The sequence below is a fragment of the Oryzias latipes genome, chromosome 8, assembly GCF_002234675.1.
Source record: "Oryzias latipes chromosome 8, ASM223467v1".
Lineage (NCBI taxonomy): Eukaryota > Metazoa > Chordata > Actinopteri > Beloniformes > Adrianichthyidae > Oryzias > Oryzias latipes.
The window spans coordinates 14,784,256-14,807,948 of record NC_019866.2 but is presented as its reverse complement, the minus strand read 5'-3'; the positions used below and the strand labels follow the sequence as shown (position 1 = coordinate 14,807,948).

The window sequence follows — 23,693 nt, the reverse complement described above, 5'->3', positions numbered from 1 at the left end:
GTCCTTTCCCTGCATGCTGTCTGATCCAAGCTGTGTAGTAGCTGCTCACAGAATAAGAGACCTGACAGGTGATGGTCAGCCTCTGACCTGGCTGCAGACTCACAGAGGCTGGCTGTGCCAGCTGTTCACACTTTACACCTGAAGAGGACAAACAGTTTAATGGTTAATGGTGTAACAAGAGTGAACAGTGTTTTTGTCTCAGTCAAACTCACAGGATCCAGCAGCCAGAAGCAGCAGCATAACTACAGAGAACATGATGAGGATGATGATGAAGATGACTGATTGGAGCTTCTACTTGGCTGACAACATGACATCAAGACTTTATGAAATGTTATGAAAGGGTATGATTCAGTGACGGGGTACCATCGTATGCAGAGTGTTTGTTTGGCAATGAGATAATAAAAAGAGAGAACGTTTCACACGAAGAGAAGGCATCTGAATACTGAATGTTATTGTGTTGGAGGGTTAGTGTAAAGATTGGTATGTATCAATCATCATGCATAGGAGTAAAACACGACAATCTTTTAGGCATATGTAGAGAGTATTTTCTGACTAAAGGCAAAAAAAATGAGATTATAAGGTAGTTGTTGATACAAACGGGCACGTCAATGGTGGTGCTAAACATATCTAGACAAAGCCCTGGTTTTAGCACTAGCTATGCATGCAAAGCCCTGCATGGCTGAAGCAAAATGCTTGCATAGCCTGTTGCCCGTTCATTTACAAGATCCAGTTTAAAACATTTTCTTTGTTTTACTTACCTTCTGTTCTTCCATTAGCGAAATGACTTCCTCCGGTAAGCCTTGAGCACGCAAAAAGACACTTACAGACGTCAATTTTGTTGGTTTCACTCCTGCAGCTCCTCGGCCTCTGCAGTGCTGAAGGATATGGCTCACATGTTCGTGTTGACTTTAAAGTCAAAATTCTGAGTTTAAAGTCAGAATTCTGAGTTTAAAGTCAGAATTCTGAGTTTAAACTCAGAATTCTGAGATTAAAGTCAGAATTTTCTATGCCCTTTTTTTTTTCTTTCTCCATGGCCCCAATCCTCTTCTGTAGATATGGCCCAAAAAAGGCTAGACAAAATAAATTAAATAGGTAAACGGCAAATCCTGCCACACTAAAAATCGGTCAGCGACTCCCTTTAACTGCTCCATTGAAAGTATAAGCAACAACTAAAAACCTGCAAACTAAAATACCAACAATGAAGAAAAAATTTGACAAGGAAAAAAAAACTGTTGTTATTTTACTCCTTTAAAAGGGTTTCTGCAAAATATCAATTCTCCTTTTTAGCATTCACAGGTCTGTCAAATACTATTTAAAACAACGGATGAGAGCTATTTGCTTTATGTGGTGTTTTTGTACAGAGTTTCTGTCTCTTGAGTCACTGTGTATCTTGCGCAGTAATAAACAGCAGAATCCTCAGCTCTCAGATTGTTCATCTGCAGATACACCTGCTGTCTGCTGTCGTCTCTGGAGATCGTGAAGCGGTTTTTCACTGACTCTGAGTAGTAGATGCTGCTGCTGCCAGTGTGGATCCAAGCGATCCATTCCAAACCTTTTCCAGGAGCCTGTCTGATCCAGGCCATGGGATAGCTGCTGAAACTGAATCCAGAGGCTGAACAGGTCAGTCTGTGGGATTCTCCAGGTCTTTTAACCTCAGATTCAGACTCAGTCAGAGTCTGTCCATCAACAACTGGGAAGGAAAATCAGAAAACCGGATTTAAAAAAGGAATACATCAGAAATCTACAATGTATGCATGATGATGTTCACCTGCATAACAAAGAGTTAAAAGCAGCAGTCCTGTCCTACAGTCCATCATGTTCAACTGAGTTCAGTGTCTCTGCTGTCATCTCTGCTGTCAGATAAATAGAGGAGGAAGACGTCCATGTTTGCATTGACTCCACCTCACAGAAGACATTCAGCTCCATCAGAATTCACATTTGAATCACAAAATACTTCTTTCAGGTCTAATAAAAATATTTCACTTTTCTTTTCTCTTTTTTTTAACCTTAAGTTTAGTTAAAAATAGATTGTTTCATGATTATGCAATAGGTCAGCGGTCCCCAACCCCCGTGCCGTGGACCGAGACCGATCCGTGGGTCATGTGGAACCGGGCCGCACAGAAAGAAAAAATAACTTACATTATTGTTTTATTTATTTCAGAATCTAAAAGATGTTGAAAAATTGCTCGATTCTCTGTTACATCTGTCTATGTCACAGGTCAAGGCGCTCTTCTCTGTCACGTGATAGGTTACCCCTAAAATAAAACCCAGGAACCAGCAAAATGAGTAAAAATGAAACGTCTTTGGAAAGTTTTTTTGCCAAGGGGAAAACACCCAGCCAGGAGACAAAAGAGGAGCCTTCGACTTCCAAAAAATAGAAAGCTACATTTAATAGACAGTACTTCATTTTTGCACCATGAGTGTGGGCAGGGGAGAGGATGATGAGACCTTTATGATGTACAATGTCCTGCGTGTCAAAATAAAAGCTCAGAGTTCATCTTGCCACGTCTCTGTTTCTCCTTCATCGTAGTCTTGCTACAATAATCGTCCGCCGCATCTTAAAGTCTGGTCAGTAAAAACTTTGGTTGACGTCATACGGGTCCATGGTGTTATGAAGGTTGGGGACCGCTGCTGTAGGTGACTTCATTTGTGGAATTCCTGTCACATGTTTTTCATCATATCTTTATTAATATTTCTTTGTTGTTTAAATAGGTATTATTCATAAATCATATTACATAATCATTTCATCCATCCATCCATCTTCCTCCGCTTATCCGGGACCGGGTGGCGGGGGCAGCAGTGTAAGCAGAGATGCCCAGACTTCCCTCACCCCAGCCACTTCCTCTAGCTCCTCTGGGGGAACCCCGAGGCGTTCCCAGGCCAGCCGAAAGACGTAGTCTCTCCAGCGTGTCCTGGGTCTTCCCCGGGGCCTCCGCCCAGTGGGACATGCCCGGAACACCTCTCCAGGGAGGCGTCCAGGAGGCATTCGGACTAGATGCCGAGCCACCTCAAGTGGCTCCTTTCGATGTGGAGGAGAAGCGGTTCTACTCCGAGCTCTCCGCGGGTGGCCGAGTTTCTCACCCTATCTCTAAGGGAGCGCCCAGCCACCCTACGGAGGAAGCTCATTTCAGCCGCTTGTATTGGGGACCTCGTTCTTTCGGTCATGACCCATAGCTCATGACCATAGGTGAGTATTGGAACAAAAATCGACCGGTAAATTGAGGGCTTTGCTTTTCGGCTCAGCTCTCTCTTCACCACAACGGACCGATACAGCGATCCAATAAGTACGGACGCCGCTCCGATCCGCCTGTCAATCTCACGCTCCGGTCTTATCTCACTTGTGAACAAGACCCCCAGATATTTAAACTTCTCCACCTGGGGTAAGGATACTCCACCCACCTAGAGATGGCAAGCTACCTTTCTCCGGTCAAGAACCATGGCCTCGGATATAGCGGTGCTGACCCTCATCCCAGCCGCTATACACTCGGCCGCAAACCGCCCCAATGCACGCTGGAGGTCCTGGCTCGATGAAGCCAACAGGACAACATCATCTGCAAAAAGCAGAGAGGAAATCCTGTCCATAAAAACTATGAACAGAACCGGTGATAAAGGGAAGCCCTGCCGGAGTCCAACATGGACCGGGAACAGATCTGACTTACTGCCGGCTTCATACAGAGACCGGACAGCCCTTAGCCCTCTCCAGATCCACAAAACACATATGGACTGGATGAGCGAACTCCCACAATCCCTCCAGCACCCTAGATAGGGTGTAGAGCTGGTCCACTGTTCCACGACCAGGACGGAAACCACACTATTGTTCCTGAATCCGAGGTTCGACTATCGGACGGACTCTCCCTCCGATAGTAGTCATTTATGTAATATTTTTACTAAACTTTTCATTCTTTTTCAGTCAACATAATACAGTAAATAATGAACTGAGTACAAGACAATAGATGATCAGATTTAAGATTTTTTTCAGAGAATCCACCAGTATTTGTCAAAGCATAAATGATTATTTATAAATTTATAGATTATTTATAGATTGCTGCACGGTGGTGCAGTGGTTCGCACTTGTGCCCCACGGCAAGACAGCCCCTAGTTCAGGAGTTTGCATGTTCTCCCAGTGGGGATGGGGGACTCTGGTTTACTCCCACTGACAAAAAACATGCTTCATAGGTCAATTGGTCACTCTACACCTTCCATGGGTGTGTAGGGGTGTGTAATAGACTAGACTAAAGTGTTTGTATTTAAAATTGTTACAAGTTTGTTGTGTTTTTATGTTGCAACTAGGGGGAGATGTAAGATATAAAGAGGAGAAGAAGGAAAAATGAGAAAGGAGGAAGTGTTTTGCCTTTATTGCCGACATGTTCTGCAATGACTGGATTAATAAAGTTTGTCTTAAAAGATTCACCGTGTGATTTCATGACTTCACAACAGATATTGCACGGGCCACATGGTGGTGCAGTGGTTAGCGTTCTTGCCTCACAGCAAGAAGGCCTCTGGTCCAATTCCTGGATGGGGGACCTGAATCAGAACATAATTTCTGTGTGGAGTTTGCATGTTCTCCCCGTGCATGTGTGGGTTCTCTCCAGCTTCCTCCCACCATCCAAAAACATGCTTCATAGGTTAATTGGGTAATCTAAATTGTCCTTAGGTGTGAAAGTGAATGGGTGTGTAATTGTGGCCCTGCGACAGACTGGTGAACAGTCCTGGATGTCCACTGCCTTTGCCAACAAGTGGACAGGATAGGCTCCAGCAGCCCAGTGACCCTAAAAGGGATAAAACAGTAGAAAATGAATGAACAAATATTTACCCATTAAATAGAAATAGAAGTACTCTTTCCTCAATTTGTTTTCATTTTCTTAAATTTAAGAATGTATTCATAAGTACTAGACAAAACGACAAAGCATGTGGTATTGTTGTAACACTTAAATTAGAATAAGAAATTTGGTCACAGCAAAAGAATGATAGTTTAATAAATCTGATGAACAATTTTAAAAGCTTTAAAAAATAATAATTTTTGAATAATCTTTTTTACATCATTTGTTATTCCCTTATTGTGATTCCATGTGTACGACAGAGTAAAAAAGTACAAATTTAAAGACGTAAAATTACGAGAAGCAAACTCTTACTAGAGTGAAATAGAAGTGAACATACGGTGCAGCAAGTGAACGCCACGCAGCAGCATCATTTGTTTGATTTATGAATTATTAATGTTTTATTTATTAATTTGTGGTTTGCAGGATCTCTGCAGCCCGATGATAAAGAAGCTGTCCACTTCAATCATTCTTCCTCCACCAAATAAAAGATCTCTAAGTCTGTGTGACAATTCCGTCTGAGGAGGTGGATTTTTTGGTATTTTCAACGTCCTTTTGCTTTTATAACAGAAGATTTTTATCTTTGTTGTTTTATGTTGAAACGGGACGTTTCATCTGGAGGAGGGGGCGTATGTAACACTGTTTACTTCTGCATTGGTCTTCTGTGCATAAAAGGTTCATGACATCAGGTGACAAATGGACTTCTGTGTATGTGAATGAAAAGGAAAATAAAGTTGTGGTCCTTTTCACCCTAACGTGTCTCTGAGTTCCTTTTTTACAAATTAAACTCCACTTCAACGACACAGAACCCCGGAAGGTCAGCTACACTGACAATGATCTGATTTTGAGACATCAAAGAGTTCAGAATTTCGTTGTTTTTGAAACTATTTGGAAATAAAGCTTCACAAAACTCTCCACATCTTTTATCGTCAAGTAGGCTCTGATAAACAGACAACTTTTGTGTTTTTTCTTTGTTAAATTTACGGGAGAAAAACTTTACGCCTGAAAATATCATAATTTACTGCACCCCAGTCACTCAGCCTATTCAATGAAAAGTGATGCTGCAGTGGAATCTGGCTGGTTGCTTTGAATGGAAGGGGGGGGGGGTTCTTTGGTGTGGAAAGATCCTTAACATGATGTCATCACTCAGCATCAAGCCAGATTTCTGATCCTTCATGTATTTAGGAAAATTGTCTCATAAAAAAAGTTTGATTTTATGTTTGATTTGACTTAATTTAGTAAAAAAGACTCATTTGTTGAATCAATATTTCCAAGGCTTTAAGACAGTGTAGTATTTATTAGTATTGGAAGTAAAGCAAAAAATCATTGGTAGTGTTAGAGCGCCTCCTCTGGTGGATTCATGTTACAAGTTTTCAGGCTCTGAGGGGTTTTTGTTCAGGTCTGCTGATGGTTTGTGTCACTGTGGATCTCTGGCACAGAAATACACAGCAGAGTCTTCAGCCTGCATGTTCTGTCCCTTTAGAGTCACTCTGTTGTTGGAAGAGTCCAAATCAATGCTGAACTTGTTCTTCAGTGAATCTTTGTAGTGAGAGCCTCCAGTGTATTTTATCCCAATCCACTCCAGTCCTTTCCCTGCAGGCTGTCTGATCCAACCTGTCCAGTAGCTGCTCACAGAATAAGAGACCTGACAGGTGATGGTCAGCCTCTGACCTGGCTGCAGACTCTCAGAGGCTGGCTGTGTCAGCTGTTCACACTTTACACCTGAAGAGAATAAACAGTTTAATGGTTAATGGTGTAACAAGAGTGAACAGTGTCTTTGTCTCAGTCAAACTCACAGGATCCAGCAGCCAGAAACAGCAGCAAAACTACAGAGAACATGATGAGGAAGATGATGAAGATGACTGATTGGAGCTTCTACTTGGCTGACAACATGAGATCAGGTCTTTTTAAGATGAATGGTGATGTAAGAGCCTGATTTGCATACGCTGGGTCTCAGGAAATGACAGTTTAGTGAAAGGACAGATCAAATCAACATTTACATGTGGAGCAGAAGAACGAACAGCTGAATTTGGGGAAAAAAACAGTTTATCTGCAGATCAGCTGTCTGTTCTCTTTATGCTTCTTTTACATAAAAATACATCAACGAACATTTATCATTAAACAGTATTAAATATGTGTATTTGTTTTTAATGTTAAAGTAATCTTCTGTTAAAAAATCATTGAAATCATAAGTGGGAAAGTTTAATACTTGATGAGTAAAAACCATTTACTGACATACCAGTGTTAACAAATACCTTTATTGAAATTATTTCCACAATCTGATTTGATTTTGATTTGATTAATATGATTTGCCGCAATTAAAAAGAAAAAAAGATACGGAAAAGAAAATTAAATACAGTTCAGGGAGAGAGGCATGAAAAAACGATTGGGGCCTCCACTTAAAACATTTGCACAACGATTATACTACCCTGCGACAGACTGGCGACCTTTCCAGGATGCCCTCTGCCTTCACCCACAAGCGGCAGTCAGGGTTTAGACTTCACCACAGAGTGGAAACTGCACTAGTTAGAGCCTCTAATGACCTATTACTGGCCTCAGAAAAGGGACTACTCTTTATCCCTGTCCTGTTAGACCTCAATGCAGCCTTTGACACTATCAACCACAGTATTTTACTCCATAGATTAGAGAAGGACATAGGGATCAGAGGATCTGCCCTCCAGTGGTTTAAATCCTATTTATCTGATAGGTACCAGTTTTTTAATGTAAATGGACAGTCCTCTAATTGCACTCGAGTTAACTATGGAGTGCCACAGGGCTCCGTTTTGGGACCCATCCTGTTTATGCTTTATATGCTACCCTTAGGAAACATAATCCAGAAACAGCATTCATTTTCACTGTTATGCAGATGACACGCAGTTGTATTTATCTATTAAACCTGAAGAAACTGACCATATAAAGAAACTGAATGCCTGCATCAGAGATATCAAAAGCTGGATGACAATTAATTAACTCCTTCTGAACCTAGAAAAAACTAAGGTAATTATACTGGGTCCTAAAACCTCAGAGATGCTCTGTCTGATCGGATTGTCTCCCTGGATGTTGTAAGTATAGCCTCCATCTCCAAAGTTAAAAACCTAGGGGTTTTATTTGACCAGGATTTTAAATCTGTAGTTGTAGCGTTAGATAAGTTAATTCTTCTCTATGAGTTCTGTTAAATCTCCTGTCCTTCCTGGGGGAGGATCCCTTCTTCATGTGGGAACCCCTGAGGCTTTTTTGTGTTTTCCGGAATCCGTTTTTTTTAGGACTTTTTCCTAAGGGCAGGGATGCCAGTTTAGTTTAGTCGGTTTAGTTAAAGTTTAGTACTATCCTATTGAATTATATGTGTTTATGATCCTTTTTGATTGTGTGTTTACCTTACAATTACCGACACGAAGCCCATTGAGACGACTGTTGTTGTGAATTTGGGCTATACAAATAAAATTGAATTGAAATGGAAAGATGAATGAAAGGATGATTAAAAAATACAGAAAATTATGCAGCGATAGTTAAATCAGAAGTTTATTCCAAGTTTCATCACAATAAATTAAACAGCTTTAAATCAACAAATACATGTGCATTACAAAGCAGAAATAAAATGTTTTTAGACATTTTTGTAACACTTTGTAGAGATGCAGATTTTTGCTACATTAAAAAGCCATTCTATGGTTTTGCTGCCCTTAATTTTATTGAAGTAGTTATATTTTTACAGTCAGTGCCTCTCCTTAAGCAGCCCACAGAAAGTAGAAACTAAAGGTTGTCGAAGTTTTTTGTTGCGGAGGCCGAATTAGGAACTCTAAAATAGACTGGGTGCCAATTTTTTTGGGGGGGAAAATGGTTAAACAGAAAAAGTTGTTTTTAAAAACTTTAATGACCAAGTGTCATCTGTACAATTAACAAGGCCCTCCATGTTTTCCCAGTTGCAGTCGGAGGTTACTGCCCAGATCTACTCGTCTAGTAATTGTATCATTTGACAGACTCATTTCTTCAAACTTTTTCTTTTGCTTCTGAAAAACAATGTCAGCTACTTTCAGCATACATTCTTTTACAAAATCCCCCTCACTTAAGGGTTTGCTACACAGGGCCATTTCCAAAGTCACAGCATAGCTAGCATCTGTCACAGCTTCACTGGATTTAGAAATGTTTGAAAATGTTTAGAAAAATTTGGTGTGTACCATAGCCTCGTTGTACTGTTGGAGCTTACTGTTACGGTCCTCTGCGGTAAATTTGTTATAGATGTGATGATTTGTAATATAGTGACGATTTCTATTGAATTATTTGAGCATTGCATTTACATTAACCTGCTTGCAAATAAGGCACATGACTTTGTCCAGTACATGAGGTACAATAAAGTAAGAATTTGTCCACTTAGATTGAAAGCGGCTTTTGTCCTCACCAACACAACATTTTTCCTAAAAGGAACCTGCTCTGGCTCTCTTTTATTGAGGGCCACTGTTATGACCTTTGTCGTATTTGTGTATGTTTTTTATTTGTATTTAATGTTTTTTTATATGGAGAGTTTGTGTCTAGGTGTATGATTCTCGCTTGGGGTGCGAGAGGTCCAGGATCTGAATATCCATTTGAGTATATCATTCATTTGCTTGTTTTCTGGTGGTGGTCTTTGTTGGTAGTCATGGCTTTCAACTTGGATGACTTTGTTCTTGACCCACAGCTGCATAAATTGGATGACTGCACTAAAGCAGATTCGTTAATTGTTGCCAAGTACTTTGATATTTACGTTCCGACTGCGACACGCAAGCCTGATATAAAGGGGGGGATGATGATGTAAAGAAGGCAGGGGTAGATGCTCCTGTGACCCATTCAGGTGTTTTCTATGACCCAATCCCGCTTCTTCACGCGGTGATCCACACAGAAGATCTCAAACTCATCCTTCGGATGATGGAATTCGATCTTGAATCTAAATCCCGTGAAGTTGAGCTTATGCACCTGCGTGTGCGTGCCCTGGAGCTGGGAAAAGACCCACCTGTTCTTTCCAATGCCTCTGCGATTCCGACATCTCCTGGTGCTTCACCTCAGTTTGACGTGAGTAAACACATTGCTCTCGTTCCTTCCTTCAGGGAAACTGAGGTTGACTCTTATTTCAACGCATTTGAGCGCATTGCCACTACATTAGGATGGCCAAGGAACGTGTGGAGTTTACTATTACAATGCAAACTCACAGGCAAAGCCCAGGATGTTTGTGCCACTTTGTCCATTGATGAAAGTTTAGATTATGATGTTGTGAAGTCCACTGTATTGAGAGCATATGAATTGGTCCCAGAAGCATACAGACAAAGGTTCAGAGCATGTGGAAAATCAGCCACCCAGACATATGTGGAATTTGCGAGGGAGAAGAGCGTCCTTTTTGATAGATGGTGTGCTGCATTTAAAGTGGAGGATTTTGCTCAGCTTCGGGAATTGGTGCTGCTGGAGGAATTTAAATCTTGCCTTCCTGAAAGAATTGTTATTTAGTTGAATGAGCAGAAAGTCACATCTTTGACCAGTGCTGCTGTACTGGCAGATGAATTTGTGTTGACTCATCGATCTGTGTTTCCCCCCACACGTGTTAACAGTTCTTCAGCTGCCGTTAGGAAGCCAAAAGCCTGGCCCAAAGTTGCGCCGCACATGGGAACTATGCCTCCTGACAGCCGTGAGTGTTTTTACTGTCATGAAAAAGGACATGTTATTTCTAATTGTCCTGTCCTTGCCAGGAAGGAACAGGGGAAAAACCTAGAGATGCCTAAAAGTGTCAGTTTTGTTCAAGCTATTCCTGCACTCTCATCTAACTCAACTGGTTGCACAGATGAGACATGTGAGGCTTTCAAACCTTTCATATTCAAAGGCATGGTTTCCCTCACCGAATCAGAAAAAGATGTTGTTCCAGTCACAATTCTGCGTGACACAGGGCCTAATCAGACATTTGGCATAATTGACAACTCATTTGTTTTCCCTTCTTGTGTTGTTACACGTGCACAGGTGCTAAAGTTGGGTGATGTTCTTAATTTGGCCGATACCTTCTTGTGCAAAAATGACAAAAATCAAATGGTTAAATCAAATGGGGAAAAACCTAAGAACAATGTGAATGATAGCTTGTCATTTGTGGACGCTGCACTAACTTTTTCTGTCGACAAGGAAGAATTTATGCAAGCTCAAACAAATGATCTTTCTTTAGCACACTGTTTTACTGCTGTTAACTCTAGCGGGAGAAAGTTTCCATATCACATTAAAAATGGTCTGTTGGTGTGTACCTGGTTTCCCTCAGTTGGAATGTTGTTGAACAAGTGGTAGTTCCACAGAAATTTCGGTCAAATTCTTAGTTTAGCTCATGATGGTTCCGCAGATTATTTAGGTATTAAAAAAACGACTAGTCTTATTCTTCGTCATTTCTTTTGGCCGGGTTTGAAGTCTGATGCATTTACATATTGCTGGTCATGTCATGTGTGTCAGATGAGTGGTAAACCTAATCAAAGCATTCCACCTGCTCCCCTGCACCCTATTCCTGTGATTGGGGAACCCTTTTAACATCTTATACTAGATTGTGTTGGTCCCTTACCCAAAACCAAGTCAGGACATCGGTACATCCTAACTTTAATGTGTGCTGCAACACGCTATCCTGAAGCAATACCTTTGAGCACACTCAAAGCAAAAACCATTGTGAAAGCCCTTGTGAATTTCTTTTCTACGTTTGGCTTGCCAAAGGTTATCCAAACTGACCAGGGCTCGAACTTCACATCTTGCATCTTCAGTCAAGTCCTCAAAGCGCTCTCCATTACACATCGAATGTCAAGTGCATATCATCCCCAGTCACAAGGAGCCATAGAACGCTTTCATCAGACCATGAAGTCTATGATTAAAAAATTTTGTTTAGAATCTCAAAAGGAATGGGATGAGGGGCTTCCTTTTCTGATGCTGACATCTCGTGAGAGCAAACATGAATCCACTGGATTCAGCCCTTCAGAGCTTGTTTTTGGTCATGCTGTTCGGGGTACCATCAAGTTACTGAAGGACAGACTTGTGTCAGATTGTTGTGATCCACGAACAAATGTTTTGGACTATGTCAGCTCTTTTAGAGAGCGGTTGCACCATGCTCGTCAGCTGGCGTGTGATGCGCTTTCAGTGTCTCAGGAAAAAATGAAAAAGTAATTTGACAAAAAAGCTGTGTCTAGAAAATTTCAGGCTGGAGACAAAGTTCTTGTGTTTCTCCCTATTTCTGGCTCTGTTTTTCAAGACTTTCGAAAAGTGAACAAGGTCACCAAAACTGATTCGTATCCATTACCACGCATGGAAGATTGTGTTGACCGGGTTGGTTCTGCCAAATATGTCACAAAATTGGATTTGTTAAAAGGTTATTGGCAAGTTCTGTTAACCTCTCGTGCATCTGAGATCTCTGCATTTGTTACTCCAGATCAGTTTTTGCAATATACAGTTATGCCATTTGGTCTTAAAAATACTCCTGCAACGTTTCAGTGCCTCATGCACACTGTTCTTTCAGGTGTAAGTGACTGTGAGGTGTATCTAGATGATCTCGTTGTATTTTCACCTACATGGGAATCTCACATGGCCACCTTAAGGGAAGTTTTTGATCGATTGTGTAAGGCCTCGCTAACCCTTAATTTGGCTAAATGTGACTTTGGAAAAGCCACAGTGTTTTACCTTGGTAAAGAGGTTGGTCAGGGACATCTCCGTGCTCTCACATACAGGGTACATGCCATTGTTAGTTTTCCTGACCCCCAAAATCGCAAAGCCACAACTTCGTAGTTTTTTGGGGATGGCTGGCTACTATCGTGGTTTTTGTTGTAATTTTTCAGACATTGTAAGCCCTTTAACTAGTTTAACCAGTACAAAAATCCCGTTTGTTTGGTCAGCTCAATGTCAATATGTATTTAAAACTGTGACAGCTCGTCTAAGCTGCGCCCCAGTTCTGGCAGCCCCTGACTTTGAACGCCCTTTTAAGTTGGAGGTTGATGCCAGTGCCTCTGGAGCAGGAGCTGTTTTGTTGCAAGAGGACGATGATGGTATTGACCATCCTCTCTGTTATTTCTCAAACAAATTCAATAAACATTAGGTTTGTTACAGCACCATTGAGAAGGAGGCACTGTCTCTGCTATTAGCACTCCAATACTTTGAGGTATATCTTGGTTCCAGTTCACTTCCTGTTGCTGTTTACACTGACCACAACCCCCCTAGTTTTCCTGTCCAGAATGCAAACCAACGGCTTATGCAATGGTCTTTGTTAGTGCAGGATTTTAACATTGAGATCCTTCATAAAAGAGGTTCTGACAATCTCCTGGCTGACGCTCTCTCTCATGCATATTCATAGGATAACTTCTTTTGTAGAGGGGGGGGGTTCAGGGGGAGGGTGTTACGACCCTTGTCGTATGTGTGTATGTTTTTTATTTGCATTTAATGTTTTGTTTATGGAAAGTTTGTGTAGGGGTTGAAAGTACTTGTCGTGTGTGTGTAGGTTCTGTTCTTTTTTTTCAGGTGACCTGGATTGCTGCACTAAGGCCTTGTGGCTGCCCATGATTGGAGGACAAGTGACTGGTGCTGCTGCTCAGGATTGGAGGGAGGATGATTGATGGCGGCACATGATTGGAGGATGAGACTTTAAAACCCTGACATCTCCACTGCCCCATGGGGGGAGGGGAAGAAAGAAATCTTTAGCTGGAGTTTTTGGCTGTCTGTACAGATTGACCATCGACCAATCTGTGTGAGGCCTTTCGGCTGTGTAGACTCTCTTGGTGAAGCTTAGCTTATTGGTGATTTGTATCAGGATTTTTTTGTTATTATTTGTAGAGCAGTAGGGGTGAACTGCCATTTTGTTTGACTGTTTTTCTCCTGTTTTGGTTGAGGTTCAGGGAGACAGGTCAGACTCTGTCATTTATTTTTACTTTGGTTTCTGGAAGGTCAGATAGAGTATTTGACATTTGAGTTAGTTCTGTTTTGTTTATTATTTTGGCCTGTGTTCACCCTGACGTTTGATGCTCCTTTTTCTTTCCTTTTGTCACCTTTACATGTAAGACAATAAACCCTTATTTGTACGGAAATTGGTTTTGGCAGCTTTATTAAATTAGGTGGGTTTTGTTAGGGCTTACTTATTGCATTATTGGGTCATTTTTCTTATTTAATTCATCTTTATGTTATGCCCCCACACCCCTAGATATAGGGTGCATAAAAGCCACAATAGATCTTCCCACGGGCTTCTTGTAGCCTCCGGGCCACACTTTGAGAACCCCTGGTAAAAACAATGAAATAAAACCTGCATACTAAAAAAAACAACCAAAAAGGAAAAATTTGATAAATAAAAAAAACACATCTCTCTTTTCATGAAGCTGTTGTTATTTTACTCCTTTTAAAATGTTTTGTAAAATATCGATTTTAACTTTTTTTTATTTACTGTTCTTTAAAATAATATTTAAAGCAACAAATGAAAGCAATTTTCTTCATGTGGTGTTTTTGTACAGAGTTTCAGTCTCTTGAGTCACTGTGTCTCTCGCGCAATAATAAACAGCAGAATCCTCAGCTCTCAGACTGTTCATCTGCAGATACAGCTGCTGTCTGCTGTTGTCTCTGGAGATGGTGAAGCGGTTTTTCACTGACTCTGAGTAGTAGATGCTGCCGCTGCTAGTGCTGATCCAAGCGATCCATTCCAGTCCTTTTCCAGGAGCCTGTCTGATCCAGCCCATGTGATAGCCACTGAAAGAGAATCCAGAGGCTGAACAGGTCAGTCTGTGGGATTCTCCGGGTCTTTTAACCGCAGATTCAGACTCAGTCAGAGTCTGTCCATGAACAACTGGGAAGGAAAATCAGAAATCTGGGTTTAAAAAAAGGAAAACATCAGAAATGTACTATGTCTGCATGATGATGTTCACCTGCATAACAGAGAGTTAAAAGCAGCAGTCCTGTCCTACAGTCCATCATGTTCAACTGAGTTCAGTGTCTCTGCTGTCATCTCTGCTGTCAGATAAATAGAGGAGGAAGACGTCCATGTTTGCATTGACTCCACCTCACAGAAGACATTCAGCTCCATCAAAATTCACATTTGAATAAGAAAATACTTTATAAAATAATAATTAATTATTATTCATAATAATATTTTTATTCCACTTTTCTTTTCTGTTTTTTAAACTTTAATAATAATAATAATACAGTAAACATGAGCTGAGTAAAAGACGATGGATGATCAAATTTAAGACTTCTTTCAGTTAATCCACCAGAATTTGTCACAGAACAAATGATAAAGCTTTTGTATTTTTAAAATTTAAATTCGTTTTAGGAAAAAGCAAATATAAACCCAACAAAAAGAAACCATGTGATAATTGTTTTAGATCATTTGTTATTAACTTATTGTGTACAACAAAGTTTAAGATCCACCAAAAAAAAGTAAAATTACGAGAAACAAACTCATAAATTTACTAGATTAAAGTCGAGGTTAGCATAGTGCAGCAAGTGAACGCCACGCAGCAGCAGAGCAGACCGACTAAACTTCTTTGAACAGGTGAGCTGAATGTTGATTGATAACGTTCCAAATGTTTGCAAGCTCATTTGTTTGATTTATGAATTATTAATATTTTATTCATTGATGGGTGGTTTGCAGGATCTCTGCAGCCCAATAATGAAGACGTGAAGCTGTCCACCTCAATCATTCTACCTCCACCAAATAAGAAATTTCTAAGTCTGTGTGACAATTCTGTCTGAGGAGGAGCACTTTTTGGTATTTTCAATGTCCTTTTGCTTTTATAACAGAAGATTTTTATCTTTGTTGTTTTATGTTGAAATGGGACGTTTCATCTGGAGGAGGGGGCGTATGTAACACTGTTTACTTCTGCATTGGTCTTCTGTGCATAAAAGGTTCATGACATCATGTGACAAATGGACTTCTGTGTATGTGAATAAAAAGGAAAATAAAGTTGCGGTCCTTTTTACCCAAATGTATCTCTGAGTTCCTTATTTTACAAATTAAACTCCTCTTTATTGACACCGAACCCCGGAGAGTCAGCTACACTGATAATAATCTGATTTTGAGTCACCAAAAGGTTCAGAATTTCTTTGTTTTTGAAACTATTCAGAAATAAAGCTTCACAAAACTCTCCACATCTCTCATCTTCAAGCTACGACTGAGTGCCCTCGCAAATCTGAAGCTGTGAATCGGAAGCCAACTTTAGCGTCGTCTTCAAGCTTGGCTCAGATTTAACAGTTGACTGTTTTTCTCGTAAATTTAAGACCTAAAAGTCGTAATAAAAAAATTAATTGTAAAATGGCCATAAAGCTCTAGTGTACATGTGTACGTGCTTTTATTTATTTCTTTTTACTTGGGTTTTTTATTTTTTTTTATTTTAGCTTTTTTAACTCAACACAACTGACTCAGCCTTTTCAATGAACAGTGTTGCTGCAGTGGAATCTGGCTGGTTGCTTTGAATGGAAGAGGGGGGGGGGTCTCTGGTGTGGACAGATCCTCATAACATGATGTCATCACTCAGCATCAAAACCAGATTTCTTATCCTTTTCTTTGTCATATGCCAGTTTATCTTTAACAATGTGGGAGGTGGGTTGTGGTTTTAAGGGTATCATAAATGTCTTTCTAATCGTTCTTTGAGTTTTTATTCTGTATGAAACTTCATGTATTTAGGAAAAGTGCCTCATAAATAAAGATTGATTTTATTTTATATAGTTTGAATTGGTTTGACTTTATTTAAAACAGTGTAGTTAGTATAAGAACTAAAGCAAAAAATCATTGGCAGTGTTAGAGCGCCTCCTCTGGTGGATTCATGTTACAAGTTTTCAGGCTCTGAGGGGTTTTTGTTCAGGTCTGCTGATGGTTTGTGTCACTGTGTCCTTCTGGCACAGAAATACACAGCAGAGTCTTCAGGCTGCATGTTCTGTCCATTTAGAGTCACTCTGTTGTTGGAAGAGTCCAAATCAATGCTGAACTTGTTCTTCAGTGAATCTTTGTAGTGAGAGCCTCCAGTGTATCTCATTCCAATCCACTCCAGTCCTTTCCCTGCAGGCTGTCTGATCCAAGCTGTGTAGTAGCCCAGAGAATAAGAGACCTGACAGGTGATGGTCAGCCTCTGACCTGGCTGCAGACTCACAGAAGCTGGCTGTGTCAGCTGTTCACACTTTACACCTGAGGAAGATGAAAAACACTGTATTTAGAATTCATCTAAATCTAGATAAGTTAGAGTAAATTCAAAATACAGCAGTTAGCTTTTCTTCAACGAGACTCACAGGATCCAGCAGCCAGCAGCAACAAAACTACAGACAACATGATGAAGATGATAATCTGATGTTTTTACAAGAAGCTGAAAGCAACACATACAGAGTTTATAGATATAGATGTGAGGAAATCGTGCTTTGCATAAAAAGCAGGATGTTGTATTTGCAAATTGAAGGTTCCAGCCTACTTGAATATCCTACAAAATAAAAGCGCAAAATGAGACAAAAGTGTTGGTCTCTGCATTTACATGTTTATCATTTGGCTACTAAATAAGTTGCGGGACCATTTCAGGCAACATTTAAGCAGCAGCTTTTATGAGACTTTGAAACAATTAACAATTTATATTTTATGAGAGCTATACCAATAAAAATGTCTTTTAAGGCAACGGTAGCTGTTTTGTTTTTCTGTGGTGTTTTTACAGAGTTTCTCTCTCTGGAATCTCTGTGTGTATTGAACGGAATAATAAAAAGCAGAATCCTCGGCTCCTCAGAAGTAAAATGAGCAAAAAAAAAGAATAAAACCTGTGAGCCTTACAGTGAGACACCAAACATATTAAAAGAGATTAGAAGAGTTTTGTATTGACTCCTCCTTCTTTCTCTTTTTTTTTAATAACAGTTTGATCACTTTTACTCTAACCACCACAGAGTCGTTTTGAAACATTCATAAAAAAGAATTATTTTATCTTGTGACCCCAAAAGAGATTCAGCAAGTTCAGAAGATGGATGGAAATATTTGATTGGAAAAAGATATGAACCAAGAGAGGCCAGTGGCAGAGATGATAAAAGTTGTTTTAAAGTTAATTTGTTTCAAAGTTCTGGATTTGACTTTAGTCTGACCGGATATTCTCACAATCAAAAATTTCATGAAATCACATCAAAATAAAAAACTTGTTTTCAGATTTTGTGTCTCACTGAGCAGAACAGAAACTTCACAGAAAGAACTTCTTAGAATGAACAGAAACTGTTGGTGATAAACACACCTGTTGGGAAATCATATTTTGTAAAGAAATATATTTTTTTTAAATCAAAGATAGTGATGACCTATTTTATTATATTTTTATATTTCGATTTTCTTTCTTTTTGGGACAAACTAGGCTGTTATTGTATGATTGTCAAATGTCAATTATGTTTGTATTTTTAAACAGAAAATTGCAAATTTCTAATTTTTTTTTTTTTTATTAGACATACAATTTGTTAGGTTTTTATAGCTGCTGAGTTTTTGTCCAGGTTTGTGTTTGTTTGTATCACTGTGGGGTATCTCACACAGTAATACACAGCTGTGTCTTCAGGCTGCAGATTCTGTCCTGTTATTGTCACTGTTCCTGCAGAAGTGTCTCTGCTGTGCTGAACTTGTTTTTCAGAGCATCATTTTGTCTTAAGGTTCCACTACTACTCCCCCACTGATGAGAAATCCAGTCCATTGATTTTCCTTCTCGCTGTCTGATCCAGCCTGTTGCATAGCTGCCATCAGTCAGTGAATATCCAGAAACCTGACAGCTGATGTTCAAAGACTGTCCAGTCTGAACAACCTTTGAGTCTGGCTGGATGAGATCAATACTGTCCACACCTGTGGAAACACAAACCAACATCATCTCCATCATTCATCTGAATCTGAAATGTTTCTGATCTGATTTTTGTTGTGAATCCACTGAAATCTCCTCACAGGATCCAGCTGTCAGCAGCAGCATCAGAGCTGCAGAGAACATGGTTGATGCTGAAGATGAACTCACTAAGGGCTTTCTGACTCACACACTCACACTTCACTTCCTTATAATCAAAAACACATTTACATAATGTTAAATGAAAATTATATTTAAATAATGTGAATTGCCATTTTTAATTATTTTATTTTAATTTAAAAATGACTTTTAAAGAGCAAAATAAATATTGTCAATGACCAGTCTGGCTACAGTTGTATTGTCATTATAAAAAGAATATTTTGAACATGCACATCAAAAAACAGTTAATGTTTCAGGTGAGACTTGTTCATTTGACATGTGTGACTTTAACCCTTGTACTATCCAAGGCACTTTAACGTTGGGAGCTGGGTCATCTAGATCCACTAGACAGTGCTCTGAACCTTTTTTCTTCAATGATTTGTGATCTTCACTGGTGTCCATGGATTACATGAAATCTTTCCACCTTTATCCACCTTTGTCATGGTAGGGAGAACACATCAATGTAAGGGTGGAGTCATCTAAGATAGCACAAGGGTTAAACACATTTTTAGTGTTGTTTCCTGAACACACAGGGTGCTGTGGGTCTCTAAACAGAAACCCTACAGAGAACAGAGGCTGATCAAACCCCAGTCTGTGTACGAGACGCATCAAATGTGTTTAGAATCACTACTTTATGGTTCAACAGTTTACTAAAAATGAAGTTAATGAAGTAAAATAGCAACATTTAAGTTTGTCTTTTAGCTTTTTTACTTCTCTGAACATAGAGATTTTTTTTATTTTAAAACATATAAGAGGTTTTAGATTTAAAGAACTGAGTGAAAATAAAAACATTTCATTTTGCCAGTTAAATTCACAGTCATTTTAAAAAATGACTCTTACTTTGCTGCTGCTATACTAAAATATTTCATGTATAACATTACAGACAAAACGTAAAAATTGTAAAATCTAACACAATATGATGAAATAAAGCTAGAGTAAGTTAGAGTAAATTAAATATGGATGTTATAAAATGTTGTTCTTGTTTAAAATAGATATGGCTCCAACAAAAGGCCTGGCCAAAATAAATTGACTAAATTAGGAAAATGACAAATCCACCCAAACTAAATGTCAAAGTCAGCGCCTCTCCTTAACCAACTCACAAAAAGTTTAAAATATTAAATAAAAAACTGCACGCTAAAAAAAAAAAATTAAACGTTTAACAAAGAAAAAGAAAAAACAACAAGTCTTACTTTTCCAAATCTGTTTTTATTTTACTCCTTTTAAAGTGTTTTTGAAAATATCACTTTTCCTTTTTTTGCATTCACTGTTATGTAAAATAATATTTAAAAGAACGGATGAGAGCTAATTGCTTTATGTGGTGTTTTTGTACAGAGTTTCTGTCTCTTGAGTCACTGTGTGTCTCTAGCGCAGTAATAAACAGCAGAATCCTCAGCTCTCAGACTGTTCATCTGCAGATACACCTGCTTTCTGCTGTTGTCTCTGGAGATTGTGAAGCGGTTTTTCACTGACTCTGAGTAGTAGATGCCACTGCTGCCAGGGTTGATATAAGCAATCCATTCCAGTTGTTTTCCTGCAGCCTGTCTGATCCAAGCTATATAGGGAACACCACTAAACCCTGAATATGTACAAGTCAGTTTTTCGGATTCTCCAGGTCTTTTAACCGCTGATTCAGATTCAGTCAGTGTTTGACTTTCAGTACCTGCAGACACAAAACTCTTTACTTAATGCAGTCTAATCATTTCTCTTTCCATCAGTCTATAAAATATTTTTCCTACCTGTCCAGTTAAAGACCAGAATAAGAAAAGTAACCACAAAGTCAAGTTTATTCATTGTAGCTGCAGTCATTTCTCTGTGTCCAGTCTAGAGAGTCTGTCAGTGATTTTCAGAGTCTTACCCTCTTTAATGCACAAGGAAACATGGAGGCAGATTGTGTTTGCCTCAGCTCCTCCTCTTCCTCTCAAATAAAAACTTATGTTGAGTTATTCAAGTTTCTGTATTCACAATCTTTTTTATTTTTGGATGTTGGTTTTTCGTGTATTTTTCTGTTTTCAATTATTTTACCCTTAAATATTTTTTGTTTATTTTTAATATATTTTCCTTGTTTTAAAGTAAAGTAGAAAACACTGAAGAGAAACTGGTCTTGTGGACATTAGCAACTGTAAAAGAAAGGACAGAAAAGGAATGGCAACTAAAATCCAGAATATCCAAAATATGACAAGTCAATGAAAAACACAAAAGTGAAATAAATGACATAAACAACCCATAGCTGCAGATCAGCCTTTAAATTAGTTTTTGAACATTGTTGACAGAAATGAGATTCAGTAAAGACTTTAAAAATTTCTGATTTAAAAATTCTGAGAAAAATTCTGATTCAAAACAATCACAAAAACTTCTGTCATTTTGTGTAAAAATAACCATTTTCTTCAGTAGCAATTATTTAGAATTTGGTGGGGTTATATTTTGATTACGTTTGACAGAAAGTCATCACAGATTTTTGTTTTTTTGTTTTTAATGTATCTCTTTACCGTAATATGTGAAGCTAAACTTTTTAATCAATCAAATTTCATCATTGTTTTCTTTGTTCAGTCATACATTTGTAATCATAAAGATCATAAATTGAAATTGCATTTTTCATTGAGATGGTCTTTGTCACTGGTAGTGTTAGAGCGCCTCCTCTGGTGGATTCATGTTACAATTTTTCTAGTTGTGTGGTGATGGTCATGGTAAGGACTGTCCATTAGTTGGGAGAGATTATAAAAATCACAAACAAACTTTAAGGCATCAAAAAGGACAGACAACCAGTCAAAGTTAAAACTATCACCAAAAAAGCTCAGTCAAATTTATTTCTGAAATCTGGTCTTAAAGTGAGGTGAGAGTCTCACTATAAGCTAAGGGAGATCTATGCCCATTATTGTGAGGGGCTGACCCCTGAAGATTTCAAGCTTTAGTGCTAGAAATTCAAAATGTTGGGATGTAAAGTTTTTTTTTAGGTAGAAAGCTACACCTCCTCCTTTTTGGGGGAAACTACATTAAAAGATTTTTGTCGTTGAAAACTAATAGTTCTAAAACAGACTTGTGTTTCGGATATTACAAGGATGTCAGCATCAGTACACTATTACTTCCTCTCCAGTGAAATACATCAAAGATCATTTATTAGTTCATAAATTAAATAATTATCTAGTTTCAAATAATTGTTGATTTATTGTTTATTATTAAACTAAATGTTTGATAAGTGTGGATGAACACATTTAGCCCACTATCTGCCTTTTGGGGGTCACCAGAGCCTGTCACAGAGTCACACAAACACCAAGGGACACTTAGAGAGACCAATTGATCTATGAAGCATGTTTTTAGACTGTGGGAAGAAAACCCACACATGCAAAGGAGAACATGCAAGCTCCACACATTGAGGTCCCACCTGAGACCTTTATGTGTCTCTACCAGTGTCTGCTTGTTGTGTGGTGAGCGTACTAACCACTACACAACCATGCAGCCCTAAGTCACTGAAAAAAAATCAAGTTATTTATTTATTGATTTGTTTTCTCTGTTGCTGCAGTCATAGTTACAGCAGGTTTAAGTTTGATCTGTTCATGTATTTGTCATCAGTTTTGGTTCTCCTTAGTTTGATAATTTGCTCATGTTTAAGTTTATTATAGTTTTAGTTCCTGGTTTCCTGAATTTTGAGTCTATGAAACCTATTCCTAATTATGCTCAATTTTTTTCAGGTGTTGTCAGATGTTTTTTTTTTTTTTATATTGCGCATTTTATCCAGGATAACGTTTTTTTATGAGATCTTTTATATCTTTTTTTTTTTTAATGATTTTACAAATGTCTTATGTCTTTTTACTTACATTTACCTTTGTTTTTAACTTTTCAATGTCACCCTTGTTCTCCACACCAGTCACTCAGCCTTTTCAGTGAACAGTGTTGCTGGAGTGAAGGGAGCCGGTTTAGCTCGTGCTGGTTTGCGGCACCTTCCGTCCGTGAAACCAGGGTTTGACTCCGGGCTGCTCCCTGTTCCCTTCTCTACCTCTATGCCGGTTCCAAGCCCGGTTTGAAAAGGTTGCATCAGGAAGGGCATCCGGCGTAAAAACATTGCCAAGTTTACCATGCGACTTGTTCACTGTGGCAACCCCTGATGGGAGAAGCCAAAAGAGGAAGAAGGAGTGTTGCTGGAGTGAAATCTGGCTGGTTGCTTTGAATAGAAGATGGTGGGTCTCTGGTGTGGACAGATCCCCGTACCATTAATGCATCACTCATCATCAAACCAGATTTTGTGTCTTTATTCATGTGTCATTTAATGTAACAATGTTGGAAGTGTGGGGGTCATGGCGTTTAAAGCATTGTGTGAGAGTGAAGGTCTTTTTTTTTTGGTTATCAAGATTAATTGATGCTTTTGTTCTGTAAAGCACTGAAGTATACATGATATGTGCTTTTAAAGTTTAATTTAATTTGATTTGACTTAATTTGATAAAAAGACTAATTTGAAAAATAAATGTTCCAAGTCTTTAAAAACAAAAACAAAAACAAATGGATTGACGATTATTGATTGTGTTAGAGCGCCTCCTCTGGTGGATTCATGTTACAAGTTTTCAGGCTCTGAGGGGTTTTTGTTCAGGTCTGCTGATGGTTTGTGTCACTGTGACTCTCTGGCACAGAAATACACAGCAGAGTCTTCAGGCTGCATGTTCTGTCCATTTAGAGTCACTCTGTTGTTGGAAGAGTCCAAATCAATGCTGAACTTGTTCTTCAGTGAATCTTTGTAGTAAGAGTCTCCAGTGTATCTCATCCCAATCCACTCCAGTCCTTTCCCTGCAGGCTGTCTGATCCAAGCTGTCCTGTAGCTGCTCACAGAATAAGAGACCTGACAGGTGATGGTCAGCCTCTCACCTGGCTGCAGACTCACAGAGGCTGGCTGTGTCAGCTGTTCACACTTTACACCTAAAGAGGAGGGAATTGTTTTAATACAAATACATCTATCAAC

General features: G+C 39.1%; 1 protein-coding gene, 1 long non-coding RNA gene and 2 gene segments (V, D, J or C); 1 reads left to right on the top strand and 3 right to left on the bottom strand.

Annotated features, from left to right (window-relative positions):
- LOC101158331 overlaps positions 1–23,693 on the bottom strand; it is a 135,431-nt gene that overhangs the window by 62,801 nt on the left and 48,937 nt on the right. The window lies entirely within an intron of this gene.
- Positions 1,335–14,837, bottom strand: LOC111947762. The segment is given in 2 exon segments: positions 1,335–1,690; positions 14,687–14,837. Coding segments are annotated over 2 exon segments (399 nt in total).
- Positions 6,235–6,692, bottom strand: LOC111947766. The segment is given in 2 exon segments: positions 6,235–6,539; positions 6,614–6,692. Coding segments are annotated over 2 exon segments (348 nt in total).
- LOC111947770 lies at positions 16,831–23,641 on the top strand. The gene is made up of 3 exons (XR_002873698.1): positions 16,831–16,843; positions 16,988–16,991; positions 23,554–23,641. It is a non-coding gene; the product is annotated as an uncharacterized LOC111947770 (long non-coding RNA).